The sequence below is a fragment of the Engraulis encrasicolus genome, chromosome 15 (assembly GCF_034702125.1).
Source record: "Engraulis encrasicolus isolate BLACKSEA-1 chromosome 15, IST_EnEncr_1.0, whole genome shotgun sequence".
NCBI classification, from domain to species: Eukaryota; Metazoa; Chordata; class Actinopteri; order Clupeiformes; family Engraulidae; genus Engraulis; species Engraulis encrasicolus.
This window is the reverse complement of record NC_085871.1, coordinates 1,790,284-1,817,579: the sequence shown is the minus strand read 5'-3', so window position 1 is coordinate 1,817,579 and position 27,296 is coordinate 1,790,284. Positions and strand designations below refer to the sequence as shown.

Sequence of the window (27,296 nt, the reverse complement as noted above, 5' to 3'; positions counted from 1 at the left end):
GGAAAACGGTCTCAAGTTATCCCCGGAGAAGTGCCGCTTCTTTCAGACATCTGTTCGCTACTTGGGGCACATTGTCTCGCAGAAGGGCGTGGAAACAGATCCCCAGAAGACCGAAGCACTCAAGACTTGGCCGAGACCCCGTACCCTGAAGGAGCTCCGTTCGTTTCTCGGGTTCTCTGGTTACTATCGGAGGTTTGTGAAGGACTACTCCGGCATTGTGAAGCCTCTCCACAACTTGACCTCCGGCTACCCACCTTACCACCAGAAGTCGAAGGCAAAGCAGACAGACACGAGAACAAAGACAGTCCAGTATCACAACCCCAAAGAGCCTTTTGGAAGCCGCTGGACATCAGATTGCCAGAAAGCCTTTGAAGACATCATCCAGAGCCTCACTACAGCCCCTGTCCTAGCATTCGCCGACCCCCAGAAACCCTACATACTCCACACCGATGCCAGCACCACCGGGCTCGGTGCTGTACTGTACCAAGAGCAAGACAACCAGCTCAGAGTCATAGGGTATGCGAGTAGAGGTCTATCACAGAGTGAGAGTCGCTACCCAGCGCACAAACTAGAGTTCCTCGCACTCAAGTGGTCGGTGACGGAGAAGTTCAGCGACTATCTCTATGGCAACAACTTCACCGTGGTGACAGATAGCAATCCGCTGACTTATATCCTCACATCAGCCAAACTCGATGCGACGAGCTACAGGTGGCTAGCTGCACTGTCTACATTCTCCTTCAAGCTCTCCTACCGCCCAGGGAAACTGAACGGAGATGCAGACGGACTATCACGCAGGGAACAGGAGAAGCGAGCAGACGATCCAAGGTCACAGAAAGAGAAGGAGCGCATCCAGCAGTTCACTCAAGACCATCTTACCGATCCAGAGAACCCAGATGAGGTGGACCATTCAGTCGTGAAGGCCATCTGTGAGCGACAACTTGCCTTCAGTGCCAGCCCGGATGATGAGAGAGAAGGAGACCATGTTGCCTTAGTGGAGACCCTTGCTACATCATTCTGTGCTATTCCCGAGTGCTATGAACAAGAAGAACAGTTCGGAGGCCTCCCAGCCATCCCGCATCTTTCAGAAGCACAGATAGCAGAAAAGCAAAGGGCTGACCAGTGCATAAAACATGTTATTCACCAGATCGAACATGGGGACATCGAACACTCTGCGCACCCAACTCCCTGATCTACCACTCTACCTCCGTGAACTCCATCGTCTTGAGCTCCACAACAACATCCTGTACCGCCGCCGCCAAGTGGGATTCCAGAGGGCGTACCAGCTTGTCCTCCCAGCTGAGTTCCGAAGTCCAGTGCTCACCAGTCTGCACGACGACATGGGCCACATGGGAGTCGACCGAACCCTAGACCTCGTGAGGACCCGCTTCTACTGGCCGAAGATGGCATCAGATGTGGAAGAGAAGGTGAAGAAGTGTGGCAGGTGTGTGAGGAGGAAGGCGCGACCAGAAAAGGCTGCACCATTAGTGAACATTCAAGTCACCAGACCCCTGGAGTTAGTTTGCATGGACTTCCTCTCCATCGAACCGGACCAGAGTAACACCAAGGACGTGCTGGTTATCACCGACTTCTTTACCAAGTATGCAGTGGCCATCCCAACACGAAACCAGACAGCCAAGACTGTAGCAAAGTGCCTCTGGGAGAGTTTCATTATTCATTATGGCTTCCCCGAAAAATTGCACAGTGATCAAGGCCCCGACTTTGAGTCCAACACCATAAAAGAGCTTTGTCGGGTGGCCGGTATCCGCAAAACTAGAACAACTCCATACCACCCTAGAGGTAACCCAGTAGAACGGTTCAACCGCACCCTGCTCAACATGCTTGGGACTCTAGAGGATAAAGACAAGTACCGTTGGAGCGACCATGTAAGACCCTTGGTCCATGCTTATAACTGCACCCGGAACGAGGTCACAGGTTTCACCCCGTACGAGCTCATGTTCGGGCGCCAACCCCGGTTACCTGTTGACCTTGCTTTCAAGCTGCCAGTGCCAGAGGGCCAACACTCCTCTCATTCAGAGTATGTCAAAACCCTCAAGTCCCGTCTGAAAGAGAGCTATGAAGTTGCAAAGGAAAAGTCAGCAAAGATAGCACTAAAGAACAAGACAAGATATGACCGGCATGTCACCGCCTCAGATCTAGAGCCTGGAGATAGGGTACTGGTCAGAAACGTCCGCATAAGAGGAAAGCACAAGATTGCTGACAAATGGGAATCCACTGTCCATGTTGTCGTTAAAAGAGCAGGCACTCTCCCAGTATACACCATTAAACCTGAAACTGAAGATGGTCCCCAGAGGACACTGCATAGAGACCTGCTGCTTCCGTGCGGATACCTACCTGTCGAAGAGGACACTCAGCCTGTGCAGAAGTCGGTGCCGCGCAGACCAAGAACACGTGCCAACCCTGTAGCAGAGGCAGAGAGCTCCTCGGATGACGACGACTACTCGCTCATCCCTGTCTGGTTGAGTTCCCCTGTCCCTGAGATCACAGAGAGTCCAGTGCACCCAGATCTTCCCATGGCCAATGTCCAAGAGCCCCAAGACCCTTGTCCTGTAAATCATAACTTACCTGAACTTGACACCCAATCTAAGTTACCTGATCTGAACTTACCTGACATGTCCGAAAGTATTCCAGATAGTCCTTTGATGATCGAGTCTACCTCTCACCAGAGTGATCCTGAACACTTACGTACCGATACAGACATACTCACTGATAAAGACCTACCCACCGATAACGACAACCCCACAGATAGAGACATTCCAATAGAACAAGAACATGAGGAGAATGAAAGTCTACAAGTAGTGGAACCTGAGGAACAACATGATGAAACGACTGAAACCACAAGTATTCACGAAAACACAAACCCTGATGAACCCCTCAGGAGATCTGAGCGCAATCGTCAACCCCCACAACGGCTTGACTATGCCGAATTAGGAAATCCTTTGGCCAAGGCAATGAGATCCTTCTTTCAAGGCTTGTCCACAGCTTGGTCCGAAGTGATTAATGAAGTACCTGTACAATCCACTACCCCATCCCCAGTAATTGCTGTGTAGATGTCCGCCTTGCACAGGGACGTGCAAAGGTTCAGGAGGGGAGGATGAAACCCGGAGTTCAAAAGACATGAACACACACACCCACACACACACACACACACACACACACACACACACACACACACACACGTACACAGTGTAAACAACACAGTTCACGACCTACACACCATCCACTCGCATCCACTACATACTATGCAAGATACACGAAACAGAGTGACCCCTGTTCTATCAGTATTCCCCATGAAATATGACAACAGCTACACATACACGCAAGAATTACTGCAGCCAATCAGATGTCACGCAAGCCCTAAGAACGCGAGCCGATGAATGTAACCGAGCCGCAAGGATTGTTTCAGTCTCTTTGACAACCATCATCTGAGCCAGCCACTTGCTGTATGAAACGTTACCATCATCGTTATAACCGTTAACTACATCAACATCTTTGAGCATCACCGGACAGTAAGAACATCAACAAGAGCCACATGTTAGCTGACAGCCACGTCGGTAAGACAACTCTTTTATGGGACAAACGAAAACACTTGATATTTACCGCCATCTCCGTGACTGATGCACTGATTCTGCTAACAGGCTAACCCCTCGAGAACCACCAGAGGCAACCACTTTTCACCTTCGTCATAGTGTGCTCACCATCGTATCATCACACATCACCATCTTCAGGAGCGACGGTGAGGAATAACTGTGTTTTAACTCTTGTCCTCTCATCTCCTGCACTGTGTGAATGGATTAGCCACAGAAATGTCAGCAATGCCCGACAAGAATAACGGTTGCCCCGAACGTTCATCTCTGCTAACAGGCTAACCCCCGAGAACTGCCAGGCATCACGATTCACCGCTGTGTCTGTCACTGTACTCACCGGATTCATCCCCTTGAGCACATCATTAGGAGCAACGGTGAGGAATAACATCTGTTTAGCCGCTTAGTGCCCTTGTCCCATCTCCTGCACTATATCAATGGTTAGCCACAGAAATGTTAGCAAATGCCGACAAGAATAACGGTTGTCCCGAACGTTCCCAATGCACTGACCAGGCTAATGTTGTAAGCGTCACTGGTGAAAAAGAATATGTTTACGATCTTCACGATCTTTACAGATACTGATTACTGATTACTGATAACTGATATTACTGATACTGACTACTGATACTGATAACCATTAGTAGCCATTACTAATTATTGATATTTATAACCATCAGTAGCCCATTACTGATACTGATGCTGATTACCATCAGTAGCCTTACACTAGATACACTAGCCTTACAGTAGCTACTATTAATTACATACACTAGTTATTATTACTGATGGGTTCTACACAAAGAGAAGTTTATTACTATTTATTTAATAGTGATTTAACTAAGATAAGAGGATAATTTCATTGTTGTTATGACTGTAATGTTTCATTGCACTATGCAATTTATTGAAGCCTTTCACAGTATTTAATTTAAAGTAAATAGAGGGTAATTTTTAGTGCAGTTTCTTCTTACATGAATAGGCCTATTAGTGTAAGAGGATATTAAGCACGTCTCTGACAGTGATCCCTTCTAAGCTTTAGATTCTAATGTGTATTTTATGTTTTATGTTGTATGTATTTATTGTTGAGACATTTTGAATGTAGTTTTATTGGACCCTTTGCTACCTGCGTTTTGGTAGAAAGGCGTAGCACATGAACGTCTTGTTTTCATGCACTTGAATTTAATGATTAGAGGAGATTTAAGAAGATATGTGAATTGTCATCCCAGTATGACAATTAGATAATTTAGATAATATGATGCATCTTAGATTTATTGTACATTGTACTAATTGAAATGTATGTATGGATGAATGTGACCTATCAGGTCAGGTTTTTTGGACGGATAGGATCGAAAAGAAGACAACTGGGCCAGGACTTCACCTGGTCAAAGGACACTGATGGCGAGCCTTTCCCAGAGCGACCACAGATACCATTAAGTACCCCACCAAGGAACTCCCCCCCCCCCTTTTTCCACTTTTTTACCATTTTTATTTTGTTTAAGTCCCGGGGACCATTATTGATTTTAAGTGTGCACACTGTTTTATTTTATTTGGGTTTTTATACACTTCTGAAAATTTTGTAAACAATATACGAGTTTTTCACTCAAAAAGGATTTATCTTGTCTGACTCATTATTGTTGCACAACACTCGCTCCTCTCTCTTACTTAGATCTTCTGATCCAGGTCCTAGTGTTATTGTTAATTATTTTAATTGTAATTCACTTTCTTAAGGGAAAGCCCGGTTACACATAGGTTGGGAACCACTGGCTTATGGGATAGTCAGTAGAACAAGTGATGGTAAATTTGTGTGAAGATGTTCATTCTAATAAAGTTTGAGCACAAACTCATTGCTAATTTTGCAAAGTGTATTGCCTTGAGTTCATAAACACACATAGGCCTACTATTCTTCTCCCATTTGGGAGCTACAAGACTTTCATTCTGCAGTCGCCCCCGAGCGCCCCTGGGGTGCAGTACCACATGTATCCAAAAAGTTTCGAGAGTGAATAATCTTGTCCCATGAACGTCTCTGGTTTTCACTTTTTGTCCCTTCGCAGCTCCCGTATTACAAGAGCGCAGACGTGGTAGTCAGACTTTACAAAGTATCAAAATTTGACATATTGGGGGTGAATTGCGAAATCACCATTAGCTGTCACGACGGCGTTTTCGAAAGCGTACAAATAGGCTACGCGGAGGGCGTATTATATGTGAGAAAAGGGAGAAGTGACAGAAAATGCAAGATTGAAACGCTGACGTGTCGTGACCCCGGAAGAGTAATTGTTTGACGTGTACATTTAAAGCATGTGTCGGTATCCTTCCGGTTAAGCTTGTTTGATCATCAGAGCCCAGTTCTTTCCCCTTCTTGGCATTCAGTGAAACAGTCACACAGGGCTCGCGGTTCCTCACTTGTCTTTCCCCAAACGGTTAACATACACCTTCGGACATGGCATCTTCGATCTCGGCACAGGGGCAGGCAAACCCGGCTCCTGCTCCGCAACTGCAGAGAGGAATAGTCAAGATGGTAAGGCCATATGGGCACTTAAAGTGACGGGCTAATGGTCTTGCTAGCTATGCTGTCTATTAGTTGAACGTCAGACGGGGGTCGCTGGTCTAACGCCTTTCCTGATTAAGAATACATTTCTACTGTGATAAACTGCGTACACATTGAAATGCCAGGTCACATAAACTACGAAGTTGGCTCTGACTTCCGTTGTTGTCGGCTGCAACAAGGATGATCCAGCTAGTGGTTAGCTGGCTGAGTTATCAGTGTTATATGTGGTCAGATTCTATCCCATAAGATTCAATAACTTCCCATAAGTAGCCTATAAAATGAATAATGGGATGCTTTGTGTAAGCTGGCCATGTCCGTAGCTTATTAGAACTTCTTGCTCGCGGACATAGCCTGCCCTCCAAAATCTCTTCTAGTCAATTCATTCATTTCCTTAAAACATAAGATATAACTTGTTATCACTTTGTTTCAATGCAAATGTAAGACATTTACACCTTTATTCTGTAAACATCTGGTACTGATGTTGTTAGTTTTCAACACATATGGTGTGCGTGCAGGTGACAGACTATGTGAGGTTAGGGACCTTGTGTGCGCCTGAAGAGCAAGGTTTCCAAGCATCTGGTTCCCAGCATCTACAGCACGTTTTGAACTTGAATGCGTTGATGAGCCAATCTTAGCTGTCCGCAACAAAGTTTAATTGCTGCTAGAATAACACGAATGATCAAAGTTCATGAACTCTGGCTGTGATAACAAGCTGCATGCTAGCGCCCTCAGAAGTTTCCCTAAGTTTAGCTGGGAGTCATGCTTAGCCATACTGTTTTCTGAACCGATTACAGACTTAAATATGTTTTGAAATCCCTTTATAACAAGTTTATCATAACAATCACGCAAAAATGTCTATCTACACACAAGTCGAAAGGACGTGTGCTGTTTCTTATTAATTTCCGTCATGTCCCTAAAGTACCGTTAGAAGGCAAATGGATAACCAGAAAATGACACGTAGGCCTATTTTTCCACGCAGACCTCTGTGGCTGTCAGAAAGTTTACATTTCAAGACGTTGTCCCAGTAAGCAATACGATGTGGGTAGTTGACCTCTGCATCGGCAATGAGCAAACGACAACGACACAGCAACAACAAATATTTGAATACTTGTAGCGCTGTCCTGAATTTACCCGGCCAGATGACATTACGCATGGCGCATTATGCATGGTGATTGTAGTGAGATTCTTCGGGTGAGTCACTTATTGTAGTCTAACTTGCACGATGAAACCCCATCACTCTGGATATGGCCACATTTATTTATTTATTTATTTATTTATTTATAGCAGTAGAAGTATTAATGCACATTATTTATAACAATGCGCCTCATGAATTACGCAAATTTATTTGTTCAAGGCAGGCAAAAGTGTGATGCGACATTCCTATAGATGTGATGGGAAATTATTATAGTCAAAATATTTGCTTACAAATACCACATTTCACAAATTTTTCCACAAACTAATTACCTTATGAGTTCAAATAAAAGTAGGTTCCTTCCTATACCTAAATATGAATGACCCAAACTACTATCAACCAACAGTCTTTTATGCACGACTGAAAAAGTTCAGGCTCAGGATTACATTTTTCCGCCTTAATCCCTGCTGCAACATCAAAGTGTTGACTCGTTTTGTCCCACTGCTATTGCTATGCTTGGTCCCGTTCTATTTGTTAGTGTCCCAGGGAGTATTCCAAGAGCCTGGCTCAGTAGTAAAGCAGGTTAAGTTAACCTTGCGGTTGTGGTCAATAGTCTATTAAGAAGAGCCTAGAGTCTTAACTAAACTTAAACTAAATGACACATGTGGACTATCTTTTAGCAGGTTTACCACTTCATGTAGGTTAAATCATCTAATACAAGAGCCTGGAGTCCTCATTTTCTGAACTAAACGACATCTATTAGCAGATTTACCACTTAATGCCAGTTAACCGTTTCTTCACCATGTTCTTGGAATACCCCCCAGGTGCTGTCTGGATGTGCTGTGATTGTCCGTGGCCAGCCCCGAGGAGGACCCCCACCTGAGCGACAGATCAACCTGAGCAACATACGGGCTGGTGCGCTGGCTCGCAGAGCTGCCCAGAGTCAACCAGATGCTAAGGACATTCCAGATGAGGTGGGGCGTTTATTTAAAGCAGGAGTGGGGAACCTATGTCTCTAGGGCAGGTTGCGGCCCTTGAGGCCGTTTTATGCTTGCCTGATTATCATACACTTGCAATCGAGATTCGAAGCAGCGCCGCCGAAGGTGTTGCGTCACTAGGAGGGCGCAGCCTGGCTAGTTTTATGCAGCTCCCGATATAAATGTAATGTTATGCAGCTTCGCATGAAATGTGACATATTTTGCAAAGAAATCTTTGAAAATATATTTGCAATACAATTCAGCTATATTCAGGGGACTTAGAGAAGGTGGGGTCTGATTTAAAGGTGGCTGCCTTCAATATAGGCCTAAACTGCAGGAAGAAATCCTACTTTGTGCTCATAGTACAGCCCTCGGAGGACTTTTAAGGCCCTTGGAGGAATTTGAAGAGGCCCCTCGAATGAAAAAGGTTCCCCACCCCTGATTTAGTGTTTAGGGGCTCTTGTGCCTTTATTTATAGGAAAGTGGAGATTATGACAGGAAGTGAGTAGGGAGTGGGAGAGGGAGAGGGAGAGATGTGGCAGTCCGAGATGGGTCCGTCTATAATGTCCTTTCAAATAAAGCAAGCTAAGGTGACTCAAGATGGTCTCCAAACTAATTCTGAGTCCCTTTTTTGGCTAATTTGGGAGCACTACTTCAAGCTTGATTCAGGATTTATTTTTTTGTGAAACATGTTGGATATGTATGTACCTGGAGAAAGATGACAAATGAGCTAATCATTCTAAAAATGTGATGTTCCTGTGTATATTGATTTTCTTTTAATACCATTGTTTTTTTTAAGATGAAAAATGTTCTTAGAGACTTTTTAAATGTTGTGTTGAAGTATTTGTGTTAAATGGCACAATATATTCTAAAAACAGTTTTTTGTGCAAGACATTTTTGTCAACTCGTCTCTTGCCCGGCATTCACATTGCCACCAATCGTCAACTAGGGATCCAAATTATCGATTAGCTAATTATTAGTGGCTGGACCTTTTCGATTGCCTTACGATTAATTCATAAGCAGCATTTCTATCCCCAAATATCTGTTTTCCAAAAAAATCCAAAACTATTACATCTAAAAAATAATAAAAATGAGATGAGATGCTACATTTCAATGAATTTCTCTATATATTCTATAATCCAAATAGTGCAACGGTTAACCAAAACAATCGTTCATTTTGTGATACAAGCATGAAAATCGGTACACATATAGCCAAAGGCATTCTAAAAAGAACTTGATATGGAACCAGTTTTCAAAATGGCTGCCAGCATCAACCGTTCCTTTACTGGAAGCACATAATCTAAATGCATACTCCATGAATTAACAATGTTTATGTTTACTTTGTCTAATTTATTTATACATATGACTGTAGGCCTGTAGCACTATGTGAATCATTGTTGAAGTTGTATACTGTTTTATACTGTAAATCTTTTTTGGTACATGTGTTATATGGGGCCAACACAATGTGCTCAAAAGTATTGTGTGCTGTCTGAGGGAGCTACCATGATTAGTTGTTTTTTTATGATTGTATGATCATCAGTGTCGTTGTCTGCTTCCCTTCTAGCTTTCATCCAGAACTAGCAGATGACCTAGAGCCAGCATCACACTCTATAACATGTCCATTCTTCGAATAGTTCAGTTGTTGCTGATGTAGGAATTGTTACATTTATTAGATCACGTTAACAAAATAGATAACGACTATTTTCTTGCAATTATAACTTTGATTCTGGCCACAGGGCTGCCCTCTTGAAAGAAACAGTGATACTATACTGTACATTAAGTATAGAATGAGATAAAAGGAAGCTTCTGGTCAATTCCAAAGTTCCAAATTGGAATTCTGCATCATGAAAAATGACAGATTTGAGAATTTCTGTCCCCTCTCCCATTGGCTGTACTTTAACAGTTTTCTTCTGTTTTACAGCCTTATGCTTTCCAGGCACGAGAATTTCTGAGGAAGAAGTTGATAGGCAAGGAAGTATGCTTCACTGTCGAAATCAAGACTGCACAGGGTAGAGAATACGGCGTGGTATACCTTGGAAAGGGTGAGTGTACACATGTCCAGGTTAATAGAGGTATGCAGACACCTATACCCATAATTAATTGTTCTCTAGTGCTGAACTTTAAGCTGTAGTCATTTGAGTGAGGTTGTTTCAAAAACCTGTTTTGCATTTCCTTATGGTTATATAGTATAACCTGTACACCCACACACGCACGTCAATGGTGAAGCAGAAAATCAGATTTCCCAGCTTTTGCTTTGCCCCGGCATTGTAGTTTACAATGATTTGTGTCTTCACTTTTTTTCTTGCCTGAAGACACGTCGGGAGAGAACATTTCAGAGGCCTTGGTGGTGGAGGGTCTTGCCACAGTTCGCCGAGAAGGCATCAGGGGAAACAAGTAAGGCACCTCATGCTATCTTCGTCATTGCTTTTGCAGGGAGGGAGGGCAAAGGTGTGTGTTTTAAAGAAACAGTCCACCTTTTTTTTTATTTCACATATTTGCAATATATGAAAAATGAATATGCGTATAATTTTATTCAGTGTGTTCAATACTAAAGCATGACACAGGAGTGGATTTTCACTCTTGTCCCATCCCGCTCCCACAAAAACAGTCCTGTCCTACCCAATCCTGGTCCAGAGTAAAAAAAAAACGAAATCCTGTCCTGTCCAGTGTGGAACCACTCCCAATCCCATCCCCCTCCCTCTCAAAAGTACTCCCACTACTGTAAAAAAAAAATTGTGTGTGTGTTACCTAGGGCCTACCTGTATGCATATTTGCCACCTAGTAAGCAGTTGTAGCCATAATAGCCAATACAATTATACACAAGCTGTATCTTAGTCATTGTTGTGATGGGTGATTGTTGCCACCTTCACTATAAAGTGATGGGGTCTGGAGAAACCCTGGGTAGCCTAATAGAAAAACTGAATTTTTCTATTTTATTTATTATTATTATTATTATTATTATTATTATTATTATTATTATTATTATTATTATTATTATTACTACTACTACTACTACTACTGTTATTATTATTACTACTACTACAGCAGGGGGAGGAGTTTTAAGCCACAAGTGATCACTGGGTGGAATTAAATGGCTGTTTTGCACTCTGGTGAATTTTACATTCATTTTAAAGAAATGTATAATTACATTGATGATGTTTTATTTGGTCCCATACACTTCAAATGCTATTCTTAACATGGATATACTAGGCAATACAAACACATGGAGTAAAAAAAAATATTTTTATGATATTACATATCATATATCTCATATTTTACCAGGGCTTAACTACTTACGGTATTACCCATTTCCTGAAATGAGGTGGACTGTTCCTTTAAGTTGTTATTAATTTTCAGGGAGACACGTGGACAGGGGTGTCATGCTGAGATTGACTGAGGGTCAAAATCAAAATCTGGATCAAAGTTTCAAGTCTTGTTACACTATACATTAATGGTGTATGTGGGCCAACAGCAAATCACATTTAAAATTGTCTTGTGGGCCATATAAAAGGACTCCTCAGGCGGCCAGATTTGCCCCCCGGGCCTGAGTTGGCCCCCGGGCCTGAGTTTGATATCCCTGCTGAGCTGTCAAAGCTATATACAAGATTTTGTTGTTACTCTTAACAACCAGCAGATGGCAGTGTTGCTTTTATGATCTTGATAAGGAAAGATATGTTCAATGTGCTTTTGCATGTGTTAGTAGTAGTAAAGTAATAGGGTCTGATCATTTGGCTCTTTCTTGCTGTGACTCTAATCAAGGGCTTATGTGCTGAATTCTTCAAATATGATGTGTTTGACATGCTCTATCAAGAAAAGGGCGCAACATTTAAAACCAGCATCAGTCTTCATCTGGCCACAGAGCTGTTGGTTTGCTTGATGATTGCATATAGTTTACAAACAGGAGATGTATTCATTGCCTTGTGGCAATCTCCTTGGGATGTTCTGAGGCAGGGCAGCTCTGGAGAAGTCAAAACATGCAACAGGGAGATCATAAAATATTTTTTTAATTTAATAGCAATTATAACTTGGGTGGTCCAGATTTTCCAGAGCTCTCCAGACTTTCCAGAGCTCTCCAGATTCTCATGTTTTTTTTTTTACAATCATGGTCTTTTTCTAATTCTCCAAATACCATATGTATTTGCAGCCATTAGTATTATGGAACAGAACATATACTGTGTGTTTATCAACATATGGAATCTAGTTTATCTTCCATGGGTTTTCAGGTAGACGATTGAGCTAATAGTGAATGTATTGAGCATTTTGAAGGAATAAATGGGTCTGATTCCGTTCCCATCACTTAACCACTGTAATAGCCTTCTGTTCTGTTGAGTCGTGTAGAGCAGTGATTTTCAAACTGTGGTCAGTGGGCCCTGAAGGTATTCCAAGTGGAATCATTTTCTAGCAATCAAAATAATATTTGTGTGTGTTGTTGTGTGCATTGCCAATTAGGCCAGAGATGGGACACAAACATTTGTGATAATGAAGTTATCCCCAAGTTGGAAACGGTTGGGAACCCTTGTAGAGTATTATAATGATTTCAAACACATTTGTTATTTTGCACATTCCAGCCCTGATCAAGCAAGACTGTGTGACTTGGAAGATCAGGCCAAGTCTACCAAGAAGGGCATGTGGTCTGAGGGAGGTGGCTCCAGCACTGTTCGGGACCTGAAATACAGCATCGAGAATCCACGCAACTATGTTGACTCTATGCATCAAAAGCCTGTCAATGGTGATTTTTTTTGTTAACCTTTGTTCTTATGTCTACCACTTAAGTCGGGCATACACTATGCAATATTTTCAGTTGGGGTATTCAACTCCTGCTCGCACTGTACGAGTGAATCGCAGGGTTTAAACGTTAGCATCTCATGACTCGTGTCCTCACACTATACAACCCGACAGTCGGATGTGACCAGAGTGCTCACATTGTACAGCATGACAGACTTGGCAGTTTGGGCCTTTTGAGCATGGGCAGTGTGAAATGTAGTGCCAAATCTGGTCGTAGCGCTGCTTCAGTTCAGTTTTGATTTTCTTCTGACCATACGATTGCTGAATCCGAGCTGGTCTTGAGGTGAAGTCGCTTCTAGTTACCCCATATACACTACACCATGCAAGACTCACAATTGTCCTACGATTCAGCCAAAAATCAGCCTGATTCACAAGAAGGCAAATCGCTGCAAAATCGGGCCAAAAATCGCACAGTGTATGTCTGGCTTTACATGACTTAAATTCTTACCTATTATTGTCAAAGGCACATGACGAGTCATTACATTCAAATGGATTATATGTGAGGCTTGATATAGAGATTACAACATATTCATGTAGGTTTATCAACTGCACAAGGGGTGGAACTTGTTGACATTGTTTAACTAATTAAAACTAAATCAAATAATCTCAAACCACATCGCAATATATTCCTATAAAGCAACAGTTTTGTATGTGTCAATTTTCGAATAGAAAGAAATGGGCAATATAAGCTTGGATGAAATCATTTTGTCCCTAGTGCAAGCATGTGATTTCTGGAGCTTGAATCGATTCAGAGTGGTCCATCATATTAGTCTGACAATTGACTGCTTAGTACGTATCGGTCTTTAAAAAAGAGACCCATTAGTCCGACATCCCATTAGTCCGACCACACATGTTAAAACTATGTCTAACGAAAACAATTCCCAACCCTAACTGTCAATGAAGGCATGACATTTTTTTAGTTGTTGCATAATTTCATTAACATGTGACCTTGTATGGAAACTGTGATTTATGTGCATTTAATATTTTTGATTAATTTATTTTTATTTCCTTTTTTTAGTGCCTATATATTGTCGGCGCACACTCTGCACACAAAAGTGCACACTCTCTTGTACTATTTGTTTAGCATTTAACTTTTGAAGAGCAAAAAGCAGAATTTTACTCTCATACCAGTGTAATGATATAAAAGAATCATGTGTGTCTAATCCCTTTCTTTTTCGAATCTTCTCTAGCCGTCATTGAACACGTAAGAGACGGCAGTGTAGTGCGAGCACTTCTTCTACCTGACTGCTATCTAGTGACCATCATGCTGTCTGGTGTCAAGGTGGGTTGACATCATCTCTTTTTTACTGTGCTTCAATTAGTCTAGATGAGTGATTCTCAGACTGTGGGCTGTGAAAGTATTCCAAGTAGGCCTTGAAATCATTTTCTTTAAAAAGAGGGGGGGATATTTGTGAACATTTCAAGTGGACCCCAATGTAGGAGTTGCTCCCAAATGTAGGAGCCCATTCCTTTACCTATTCAGTGTCTAATGTGACCTAACTGTGACTCCTAAAGACGTGAATTAGTGTGAAATATTGATGTTTTCAACAATAAAACTCTATTCCTTTACTTATTCAGTGCCCGACGTTTAAGCGAGAGGCGGACGGAACGGAGACACCAGAGGCATTCGCCGCCGAGGCAAAGTTTTTCACCGAGTCGCGGCTTCTTCAGAGGGACGTCCAGATCATCCTGGAGTCCTGCCCAAACCAAGTCATCCTCGGCACCATAATGCATCCGGTACGAATGCAGAGCCATGATGGACGCTAGTAGCCCCAAAGAGTCCCACTTGCTGTAATCTGTCTTTGTTTTGTCGTTATTGTCAATTTTAAGTTTTACAGTCATTTTATATCACATTGGGGACTTCCCCATCAGCAGAGAGGCTATAGAATCTTGGTCTTCAGTCCCCAACATGATGTCATGCACCGCTTTATGAGGAAGTCCCCAATGTCACATCATTGCTAAATTCTGTAAACAAAAACAAAAACATTTATGCATGGACTCTAACACCATTTTAGAGATTAATGATTGCCTGGTTGAATGATACTTGGTAGAAATGGACAGGTAAAAACCAGGTCATTTGGAATATTTGTTTGCACTTGTTTGTAGCTATAACTAATGAATCCAGGTTGCCCATCACTGCCCATTAGTGGTTTATCAATTTAGCTCCTCCTTAAGGAGTTTTAGTCCTTGGTACAGAGTATGATTCATTTATTACATGGGCCTAAGAAATGATGTGTACATTAACTGTGTTGTAGAATGGGAACATCACAGAGCTGCTGTTGAAGGAGGGCTTTGCACGCTGTGTGGACTGGTCTATGGCAGTTTACACTCAGGGAGCGGAGAAACTTCGTGCTGCTGAACGGTTAGTAATAATGATGGCCCCATGTACTGACACTGTAGGGGTGGCAGTGCATGGTCATGTAGTGCTGTTCAAGTTCTATTCTAATACTATTGACCTGTTTGCAGTTTGTGTAAAGAGACAGAAACTAGCCAAAATAAGAAAACGGATACACGATAACTTCAGATATGCAGTGGGTACCACAGACATCAGATTCCTGATTATGTCCTCAGTCATAATTTTAGTAATTGCCTGCTAGTTTATTAACCTATCAGAATAATAGGGTCATTTCAAATTCTGCTTTATCAGCATGACTGTTCAGATACAGTGTTGTCAAAGCATACAAATAACAAGACAAAAGTATGAGTAGTGTTGCCTTAAACAATCAGTAACTGACTCCGCAGGTGAGTTCTGCGTCACCACTCTCAACTGTTTGCTGATTGGCAGAACTCTGAGCGAACCAAGCTAGGAGGGTTGGGCCAGACTATGTGCTGAGCCAAAATCTTTGAGTGGAAGTACGTAGGATAGCGTTGCCAGGCTAACTTTACCCCTGTTCCTGCATAAAACTAGTCCCGTCCGAACATGGCTTTAGTGTCTGTTTGTTTGCCTGTAGTGGGTGTGTCTTGTCTGCAGGGTGCGCCAAATAATCAGACAGGCGCACAGGTACATAGGCACACACACACAGATAGACTGGCACTCAGACGGACACGCATACAGACACAGGAACACACAGACAGACAGGCAGACAGGCAGACAGGCATACAGGCACGCACGCAGACAGGCACTCGGATAGATGGGCACGCACACACACACGGGCATGCATACAGACAGACAGACAGACAGACAGACAGACAGACAGACAGACAGACGGGCAGGAAGACAGACGGGCAGGAAGACAGACGGGCAGGAAGACAGACGGGCAGGAAGACAGACAGACAGACAGACAGACAGACAGACGGGCAGGAAGACGGGCACAGACCGATACACAGACATCTAGCGTTGGCCAGGGGGCCAGGTTGCCATCTCTGATTGCTTTTACTGCAATTCAAAGCTGCAACCTTACGACCCCTGAGACCATCAGGCCACAGAGGCCATTATGAAAATGAAAATGTATGAAATGACCCAAGAAACCCCAGGCATGGGACAGGATTAGGATTTAGATTTAGGACATCACTCTTTTGTAAAAAATAACCTGTGGGGTAGGACGAGCAGGTTATGGGTCAAAAAAATTAAAAGGACTAATTTGTATGCACAACAATGTCTACAAATGGTGACAGGATATTTGTTTTCTTTTTAAGGCAAAAGACCTGATTTTAAAAAACTTGCCGTTTAAGATAGGGCAACAAAATTGCAGCAATGGCAGGGGTCATCATATTTTTGTTTGATATGTGGTAATATTTATCATTAATATCCCAATCGAATCTCACACACATCCAGTGACTGGTTTCGGGTGCAGGTTCAAAAAAGTTAATCCTTAGGTAGCCTAATGAAAAAAAACGCACACCGATGAACTCCCATTTAAGCCATTTTTATTGGGTGACGTTTCGGGCCAACCTGGCCCGCAATAAAAATGGCTTAAATGGGAGTTCATCTGTGCGCGGTTTTCTAATATTTATCATTAACCCTTTTGAACACGGCTGTTTTATTATTGTTGGAGTATAAATTTTATATGTGTCTGTGTTTTACAGATCGGCTAAGGAACGCAAAGTTAGAATCTGGAAGGACTACGTCGCTCCCACTGCCAATCTGAATGAGAAGGACCGTAATTTTGTTGCCAAGGTAATCAGCTTGGGCTCATATGGTTGACATAAAATTACTGTTGTAATGCACATGGTTCAATCGAATGACATTAGCCTGGCATTTCTGTACACCTATTCATCAGGCACATTTCCAGGACAACTTTGTGTACACTTAATTGGACAAAAAATCTGATGAAAGCTGAAATTGGGTGACCAGGCAAACCACCCTTGATCAATGAAAGTTTGTAGGGCTGCCGGTGTGTTCTTTTTGATTTGCCATTTTTATTCACGCATGAGAGAGAGAGAGCCATCCGTGTTAGTCGGGGACAGAACAGTAACCCCAGCTGAATTAATATTGCCCCACTCTATTCTTTTTTTTGCCCTTCATCTGTGCATATACAGTAAGACTTAAACTGGTGGAGAACAGAACATTTCTTTGTAACTGGTGGAGAACAGAACATTTCCTTGCAACTATGTCTACCACATACTATGACGATATAGATATTCTGTGTTCTACATTATTTACCGGGCTTGGCGCGTTCGTTTTCCAGTTCGACTGCAGGTGGCAGTACAAGTCTTGGGTGTAGGAACTTTTGCATGTGGACACCCTTCTTGGCAGACTGTAAGTGCTGTGCACATGCAGCTATTATGTATGAAGCAATAGTACTGACCTGCCATTTTCTGTTTCTCTTCCTCCTTTATAGCGCTCCTGTGTCCTAAAAGAATGGGCAGATATTTCTGGTGGTGTGACTCTAGGTAGATTCCAATATGCGGACTTCCGTCCTCCCTTGCACACTTGCCTGCTTTTGACCTCATGATGATGTCACTGACGACAGAAAAATGAATTCAATATCTTGCAAAAGCACTATTCTAATGTGATTTTCTCATGTGCAATTGGGATGGTGAATAAAAAAACAGTCCGCCAAAAGTTGGTGTGGTTAGGCTGACAGCTGGGAAACTTTATTGTTTTCTCCACGGAGGCTGGGCCAGGAGGCGGGGCGAGGCCACAGGCACAAGTGGATGATGGGAGTGTACATATTGGAATTCACCCCTTGTGGTTACACTTCATTAGAACCATGGATTTTAGAATTGTGACAACTGAGGTACAGGACGTCGTTTGGTGACATGATTCACGTACTGTAGATTCAAATAATTCTAGGCAACATCTTTCTTTTCGTTAGAGACCAACACAGAACCCACTGCATCACAATCATGGATTACGTAAAAAAAATGAGTTAAAATGAATAACATCTACAGCAAACACTGTGGCAGACACTTTCTGTATTCCTTCAATTCCTGGAACTATTTTGGAACTATGTCAATGGTGCTTTGTGTGTCAAAGGCTCCATGAGACGCCATCTTTGAGGCTAATTCCATTGACCCTTGTGTTCCATTTTTACACACTCTTACTTCTGTGGCTTTACACTGGATGAGTGTGTTTGAATGTGGGGTGTGCACTTTAGGAAAGGAGTGTTGGTAGGCAGAAGGGAACAGACACACATGAGAATAGGTTTGTATGTCCTGTTGAAGCACCTCACCAAGACAACGGTTCCCATGTAGGTAAACTTAATGATCATGCATTACAATAATGCCCGTGTAGAGCTTAAAATGAGCTTGAACTTGAGACAACAGGTGAATGAAACACAAGCAAATCCTCCTACTGTGCCTACTGTGCCAAGTCCATTAACATGTAAACATGCAAATGGTGTTTTTCTAATGTGGCCACCCATTAACCGTGTGGCAGGTTTCCCCAGATGATTCCCTCTCCCCAGATAAATAATAAGGATTGTGGTATTTGATCAGGGTTCTTGGAAGTTTACTAACTTTTAATCAGAGTTAAGGGGATAGAGGGCGGACGACGTGTTTACAGTCTGTGAAGTGTTTCAGTTTAGTTTGTGTTTTATTGTTTTCTGGGGGACACCACCCAATGGAAAGAAAACTGCTGCCTCCATCTCGTCCTTTGAAGTAGCTACAACTCGGTGCTACTGTACAATACATATAATTAGAGAATCAGCCAGGAAACTGGTTGGATTGCTTCCAAAATGATCCGCAATGGAAATAATCCGTTTGACTTTTTGTGTTATCCCTGACTATTTCGTTCTTTTGATGTATGGTTCAGTTTGCTGTCCCATGTTTTACGTCAAGAATGGTCTCCATTCATTCATTCATTCATTCATTCATTCATTCATTCATACATACATACCTTCCTCTCTCTCTTTCTTTTTCTCTCTTTCTTCTCTTTCTCCATCTCTCCACGGCTGTGCTGATCACCCCTCCATGAATTTTTTTAACTGGTGCATGTCACCTATATTTGCTTTAAATGGATGCCTTTTTAACATATTCCCCTATGCTCTGATAACTCTGTTCACAGGTGATGCAGATAGCTAATGCTGATGCCATTGTTGTGAAGCTGAACTCTGGTGACGACAAGACCATACATCTCTCGAGCATTCGACCTCCAAGGCTTGAAGGCGAGGTAAGCTGTTATCACGGATGTGGGCTGCAGGGTGTTGTGTTTATTGTGTTTTTTTGTTGTTAAAGGAATTATCCGGAGTTGGAACAAGTTTGCCTCATTTTTGCATGTTTGGGATGAAATACAGTCACTCTAGAGCAATATCAAGGCAAAAGGATGCGTTTTGAGAAAGTTTGATAATATCACGTTAGCCATATCAGCTATGCAATATGCGGGCATCGTTTTTCGGCGGTTACACACATTTCAAAAACACCACATTTTAACGTCTTGCACAGCTCAAAACAACGTCACACTTACCTCGTAATATGTTGAGGGTATCCACACATAAACCGAAGTGTCCAAAGTCCTTCATGTATTCTTGAAAGGTCTGCAGAATGTGTTTTGTGAAGCTACTACCTTGACAATATCTACAATTACGGCCATGCAACTATTTGACACAAAAGTCCACAAAGGAGATTGCCGAGTGCGTCGCACCATCAGCTGTGGTTACTCGCTATGGAAATAATCATAGCTGATGGTGCGACGCACTCTGCAATCTACTTGGTGGGCTTTAGTGTCAAATAGTTGTCTTGACCGTAATTTAGATATTCTTAAGGTAGTAGCTTCACAAAACACATTCTGCAGACCTTTCAAGAATACATGAAGGACTTTGGACACTTCGGTTTATGTGTGGATACCCTCAACATATTACGAGGTAAGTGTGACGTTGTTTTGAGCTGTGCAAGACTTTAAAATGTTGTGTTTTTGAAATGTGTGTAACCGCCGAAAAACGATGCCCGCATCTTTCATATTGCATAGCTGATATGGCTAACGAGGCTAACGTGATATTATCAAACTTTCTCAAAACGCATCCTTTTGCCTTGATTTTGCTCTAGAGTGACTGTATTTCATCCCAAACATGCAAAAATGAGGCAAACTTGTTCCAACTCCGGATAATTCCTTTAATGTTTTATTATATTGTAATAGAAGATAATTTTGTGGGAGAGAGAGCACGAGCTGACGTGAGATTCGAATGAATCCTGAGGTTTCATTTAATTAATTAATTCATTAATTTAATTATTTAATTGTGTTAGGGAAGTGATTTTTTACTGCTGGGGAAAAATTTAAACGAGGCCAAAATGAACAAGTACTTGCTACCATTTATTTGAATTTTGCCATTCATTCATTGTCACAACTGTCGAAGAAAGGTTCCAACTTTTTTATTTTTTTCCTGGCACGGGGCTGTTTGACTCCAGACTCCGGGAAGTGTGTGTGTTTAGCGAGCTTCCAGACGCAGGTCTGCTGGTAGGAAAACAAAAGTGTGAGACATGAGATATCAGTAGCTGGTCAAAGGAATGATTCATCTTTGCAATCATACTGCCTCCCCAACCAGACATGTGTAGATGTAGACGTGTAGATGTAGACATGTAGATTTCCTCTTCCCTGTATTCTCTCTGCCCCAGTTGTAACACAATTAAACCGGGGAGTAACATCCTTGCGTCTCGCTTGGAATCAAAGCTCTGCACCAGAATCGTCGTGAAAGGGAATGCTGTCTTGGAATGCAGAAAATCTCAATCAAGAGCCAAAATTATGTAAATGACGATGCTGTAGTACATCAGAATTTGGCTTACTATTGGCTGGTGGCATTTTGTTAATGCCCACTGAGTGGTGTAGCCATGTGACTTTGTAATTTTGGTGACGTTCGTGTTGAAAATCTAGATTAACAATAAACAACACATTTGAAATATTTGTTTTGAATTATTCTTGTCTTATGTAATGAAGGTTGTAATAGTATTGCATTTGATTTAAGCTGTGGATGAGACGTAATTTTATAGCCATTTGATAAACAGCTGACTGGGAACATAATTAACCATTCTGAGATTTTTTTGGTTGTTCTAACCGGTTCGGGAGCATCTATTTGGTAGAACACAAAACCGGAAAACATTTCTGTTTGGAACTAACCATTTGAAAAATGGTTCAAAGCCATGATATCCATGCATATAACTCCTCCCTTGCACGGTCCCTCATAATAGAGATTGCGGTCCTCTGCAAAGCCGTTGAGCGCTTTATTCAGGCCCAGGACAAAGTCTTCTGAAGGGCCCTACTTCACCCAATACACAGGGCCCCTCTCCGTCCGGTACAACTGACCCCTTTGTTGTCCCCTGTCGGCTTCCTCGCTCCTCTGCCAGTCCTGCTCTCCTGCTGCCCCTCTGTGCAGACATGTAAATCTGCTGAGGCTACGACTGCACCAGATGCTTTGACAGCCCACAGTTTGTGCTCCAGTGCACAGGAGTTTGTCAGGGGCTGCTAAATAAGTAGAGAACTTTGGGTTATTTCAGGCTACGTTTATATGGTGACGACCAAAACGAAGACGCAAAAGTGGCATCTTGTCTTCAATTTCGAGTGTAAACGACAAAATATTTTATCTGAAGTGTTTGACGATTTCGAGTGTAAACGACAAAATATTTTATCTGAATTGTCTTTCGTTAGCATTTCAACCTCAACGTCAGGGCCTAAAGACTCAAAAATCTGGAGAAGTGTGACGACAAGGTGTATGGAACGTGAAACATGTTTTGACTTTTTTGCCGTTTAGACAGAGATGCAACCCGGGTTGTCTTCAAAGCATCCCCCTCTCTGAAAAAAGTCTTCAGATTTTTTGAGCCTCCAAGCCCCGATAATCGTCTTCGTATAAATGGCCCGTTATCATTTCACTGCTCTACATTTGTTTCTTCATGCAAATCTTGCATTTCCTAAACCACGCTGACCAATTTACCTTTGGCTAAGGTCAGCCCCCTTGGGTTACCTTTGCCAGGTCGGACAGATAAACGTTCTATCATCTGATTTTACCGTTGTTGATGCGGTGATTAAGTAAATTACAGCAGTTGTTTACATGGGGAAACTTTCATCTGTGTTGCAAATACCTCAGACACAATTTCCAACCATGTTTTAATAAAAATATGACTGTTATATAGATATATCCAAAAGCACGTCTACGTTAGAATTCAATGGAGCGCTGTCATTTGAAATCTCTTGGACCTCTGTCGGACCTCTTTTTGTGCTGTGATTGGTCAATCAACATTCTAGGGTGGGCCTTAGCCTCAGGTCAACTAGCAATTTAATTGGGGAATCAGAATTATTTTTTTCCTTTTTTTACCATCTTTTTCTAAACTGCAACCTTTGGCTATTAATAGTAGAAAACGGGGAAAAAAATCTGTGTATGACAATGTTGTTGCCTCTTTTTCTCTTGGATCTCACAGGAGAAAATAAAGGACAAGGATAAGCGCTTCCGTCCACTCTACGACATTCCTTATATGTTTGAAGCCAGAGAATTCATGAGGAAGAAACTCATTGGAAAAAAGGTAAGCACCGGATAAAAAAAGCTTTAGCCTAGTAAGCTACAGTAGATTAGCCTTCCTGTAGCTGCAGAAAATATTTTCGGCTGGGGAGTTGTTCTAGTACAGCTCCACAGGAGTTAATCATCTTCTATTTGAGTAAGATGCTTCAAGCCCATACTTTTCCGGGATCCATGTGATGTCTGGTGAACACCCCTTTGGAGACCTTCGGTTAGGAGACGTTTGGAGACTTAAGGTTTAGTAGAAATGGAGTTCCTTTAGCGCTGTATATGGCGGAGGTAGCACACATCTTTTGCAAGCTGTCACCAAACACCACAGAAGGAGAAGGAGGGTACAAGGCCAACAGTATTGGGTGAGGTGTCAAAAGTAAGAAATAGAAACACCGTTTCCTTTCAACACAGGTTATTTATCTGAGTAGCCAACAGACAATAATTTAGAATTTTGGTAAGTGCATGTAAGCGTACTGAGTGTTTCATAACACCCCCACATATCCTGGTATCCCAACACACCACACAATACCAGAGGACTTCACTGCTGTGTTTAGTGCATTTGTCATGTTCTGCATCCATCGTTGCTTTTGGCTGTCAGATAGCAAGTAGTCCTTTAGTCTTTTTTTAACCCGCCTTGCAGAGCACTCCTGAAGATTGTGTGGAACCCAAGATTACACGTTCTAGATTTCACCAGTGCAACATGGGAGAAACCATTCTGTACATTTGAAATCATTTTTATGCCATTTGTCCTTTTTGGTGGTTCTGTGTATAGTCTATAGCGAAAAGAAAGCTGCTACCTAGAATTATGTGTATCTAATTTGAATTATGCCACCAAGCCACTTCTGTACCAGTGTTAATTTCGTCAACCATGACTATGACTAAAATATTTCGTCAATGCCCTTTTTTGATTTTCGTCATTTAGACTAAGACTAAGACTAAATTGGGAAGGCAATGACTAAAATATGACTAAGACTAAAATTGATTTTCGTCATTGTGACTAAGACTAAGACGAAATTTTAAAAAGCTGACGAAATTAACACCGTTTTTCAATAAAATTTAGAAAAAGAGAACCAGTGTGTGAAGAAGGTTTATTCTGTACAGTCAATGATATGTTATAAAGAGAAGCCGTGCGCGGAGAGGGTTTATTCTGTACAGTCAATGATATATGTTCAGAAGAGAAGCAGTGTGTGGAGAAGTTCTATTATGGACAGTGTCGACTAAAATCACTAAAATGACTAAAAATTGACTAAGACTAAAATTGATTTTCGTCATTTAGACTAAGACTAAGACTAAATTGGGAAGGCAATGACTAAAATATGACTAAGACTAAAATTGATTTTCGTCATTGTGACTAAGACTATGACTAAATCAAAAAAAGCTGACAAAATTAACACTGTTCTGTACCCAGGTTGTCACAGCTCTGAATTCCATGGCTCTGGTATAGAATCCGAGATGATGGCACATTCTAGATTTCTAGAATGTGAATTTAGAATTTCTAGATTTCACTAATGTAGTATGGGAGAAACTAGGGGTGTAAATCACAGCCTCCATGACGATACGATTCAATATCGATATCTTATTATACGATACGATTCGATTCGATTTTTTTTCCCAATTACTTTTCCACTTCTATTAAGTTATTGGGCAGGGGCCAGCGATTTAGATTATTTTCGATACTTAAGAATGCTCCACAATACGATGCGATTCGATTAAATCATCAGAATATATCATGATGTATCGATACATTTCGATATTATTTACATCCCTAGGAGAAACAGTCTTGTTCTACTAATTGAGCATAGCCAGCCACTCAGTCACCTCACTCAATCTCAACATACGAATGCATGCCTTGAATGCAGTGAGTTGCTATTGCTATGCATATACATTAAAATATGGACATTTGCTTAGCTTTCATCTCCCTTCCATGATGTATCCTACAACCAGTCTTTACACATTCTGCAGCAGTCTTTCGCATTGTACTTGTGTCCTTGTGAGGGTGTTGTCCCCTCCTGATTAATGACCAATTTGTGTTCCTTTTCACTTTCCCTCTGTGTCTCTCACTTCTACTTTGTCTCTAGCTGATGGATACGATCTCTGCATAGATGTAGGCTGCTGGAAGGCTGTCCTAAATAGTGGAATAGTTTGGGTTAGATGGGGCTGCTGTATCATTGAAACACTGTCTGCCAGCTGTTAACTAGCAGTCCAATGAGGGATATATTTCAATACTAAGTGACGGAGAATCGGCTCAATAGCAGGGTTTCGGTCCCATGACGACAAGGGCACACCAGCGAGTTGTAACAGTTTGCCTAAACTGACTAACACCAGGGCTTTTTATCTTTCTCATGCATCTACATGCTATTAACAATTATTATTTATTTATTTCCATTATTGTTCTAGCCAAACCGTGTATACAACTTTGGTCAGTTTGCACTGTTTTTAAATGTGCTTTATAAATAGCATTTACTTTTCTAACTGGCACACACGCACGTGCGCGCACACGCACACGCACACACACACACACACACACACACACACACACACACACACACACACACACACACACACACACACACACACACACACACACACACACACACAACCATGATTCATTCCTGGTTGGTAGTATTACTTTTTGTTCCGACTTATCGTCAACCCAATCATTTCTACCGTGCCAGATGCAGCTTGTTAATATGTGCATTTTATTTCCCACCCCCCATATCATATTTGTTGACTCCTGGCAAATTGGATGCTAAATACTTTATTTTGTGGTCTGTCTTTTAATCATTACCTGAATTTGTGAGCAATTAACAGTCTCCATGTTTGTTCTCGGTTTCCCTTCAGGGAGATGTACAGTCTAGCGTGACATGATTCACACTGACTGTGGGTGACCTTGGAAAGTAGCCCACAGACAAACGAACGCGGTCAGCCAGCCAGTGCTCTCCAATATGCTGTGTAGCAGGCAGCACCATGCAGTACTAAAGCCATGCAGAAAACCGTTAGGCTTTTAAGATAATTTGGCCAATCCTCCTTAGACAGCTATTGTTGGGATTAAATATACATTTTGCTATGTGTCTAAATCTCTTGCAATAATTTTCTTGTTGGTTTTGCGGGTGCTCTGATGGTGTTTCAAACTGGGGTTAATTCAATGCATTCAAGTGTCTTATTCCAGTTGTGCTTATGGTTCCTGGAAGGCCGATGCATCGTCTCAACGAAAACTCAGTATCAAATGCATGTTCAGAGCTGTTAGAAAACAGTCCATTATTATTTTCCTTCACTTACGTAATAATTTCATGGCATTAAGATTCATAGGTAGCTTATAGGCCTGTTATTTTATACAATTGTGCTTGTTATCTAATTTTTACTTATCTATATTTTACTTATGTATATTTTGTTATTAGAAAATGCTTGACTTAAATAATTTAGCAGACTGGGCAGCCAGTACCCCCCAGAGGGTCCATTGCGGTCACCGGGTTGTAGGCCCATGTGGTATATGCAGAAATAGAAGGACTTCTGATGGCCCGGCTGAACTGACGTGCCATCTTTTCATGTGATTGCATCTGACATGAGTCTTCACAGACAAAAAAAACCCCTCATGTGAATTGGATGGCACAGTACTCAGCTGAGCAACACCTAGTATTTTAGAGAAGCTGTAAAGGAGCGGCCAGGAATCCAGTAGAGGTTCTAGACCTAAGTTACCAGGGGGGCAAGGTGGGGGCAGTTTTTTTTCATAATCTCTCTACAGAATTTATTTGTAATGTTATGAATATATAATATACACAAATGTATATCATGTCACGGTTTGAAATTAATATATTAAGTCATTGGCTGTTCATCACGGGGGCTACAGGGGCCAGGAGGAAATGTACAGGGGCCCTGTCCCACTCTTGCCCCTGTGGCCCCCGCCACTGCTGGAATTTCAGCTCTTCGATTGTTACATTGGGGGGGTGGGGTGTCAAAGTGAACAAAAATAAGTATGGCAGACCATGTCAGCTTCAACCCATTTTGAGGCTTTGGATTCCCAAGTACTATGTGGACCACATCTCTGTATTTGGTGTGTTTCACCCTGAAAAATGAGGGGATGGAATCACTGAAGTCTTATTTCCTTGTTGTTGTCTTGTTGCAGGTGAACGTTACAGTGGATTACATCAGAGCTGCTACAGAGTCGGGCACCGTTCCAGCCTTCCCAGAGCGTACCTGTGCCACGGTAACAATAGGAGGCATGTAAGTACAACATTGTCTTTATCTTTCAATCTAATTGATAACAACTCTTAAAAGGTGCACCGTGTAAGACTGTGGCAAGAGAAGGTATTTCAACCATGCTGCTCATTGAAACTGTGCAGATTATTGACAAATTTTGATCTTTTCATTAATATTTACTAAGTATTAAAC

At 42.0% G+C, this 27,296-nt stretch overlaps 2 protein-coding genes across 2 annotated transcripts in view; both read left to right on the top strand.

Moving 5' to 3' along the window:
* The first annotated feature begins 1,149 nt into the window (after positions 1-1,149).
* Positions 1,150-5,291, top strand: LOC134463608 (uncharacterized). Its single transcript, XM_063216787.1, has 2 exons — positions 1,150-3,754; positions 3,883-5,291. The coding sequence occupies exon 1, from the start codon at positions 1,152-1,154 to the stop codon at positions 3,066-3,068; it is 1,917 nt and encodes a 638-aa protein (XP_063072857.1). The 5' UTR covers positions 1,150-1,151; the 3' UTR covers positions 3,069-3,754; positions 3,883-5,291.
* Positions 5,292-5,898: 607 nt separating this feature from the next.
* Positions 5,899-27,296, top strand: part of snd1 (staphylococcal nuclease and tudor domain containing 1) — a 77,020-nt gene continuing 55,622 nt past the window's right edge. The window contains exons 1-12 of the mRNA XM_063216786.1: positions 5,899-6,111; positions 8,098-8,247; positions 10,172-10,292; positions 10,563-10,644; positions 12,819-12,979; positions 14,226-14,317; positions 14,614-14,772; positions 15,291-15,397; positions 17,062-17,152; positions 19,484-19,588; positions 22,822-22,923; positions 27,031-27,128. Of these exons, the coding sequence (XP_063072856.1) occupies positions 6,034-6,111; positions 8,098-8,247; positions 10,172-10,292; positions 10,563-10,644; positions 12,819-12,979; positions 14,226-14,317; positions 14,614-14,772; positions 15,291-15,397; positions 17,062-17,152; positions 19,484-19,588; positions 22,822-22,923; positions 27,031-27,128 (1,346 nt within the window). The 5' untranslated portion in view covers positions 5,899-6,033. The remainder of the gene's footprint in view (positions 6,112-8,097; positions 8,248-10,171; positions 10,293-10,562; positions 10,645-12,818; positions 12,980-14,225; positions 14,318-14,613; positions 14,773-15,290; positions 15,398-17,061; positions 17,153-19,483; positions 19,589-22,821; positions 22,924-27,030; positions 27,129-27,296) is intronic.

Bases quoted from the DNA above. Each gene is read 5' to 3' on its own strand.
- LOC134463608 (XM_063216787.1), top strand. From the start codon at position 1,152: ATGGGGACATCGAACACTCTGCGCACCCAACTCCCTGATCTACCACTC.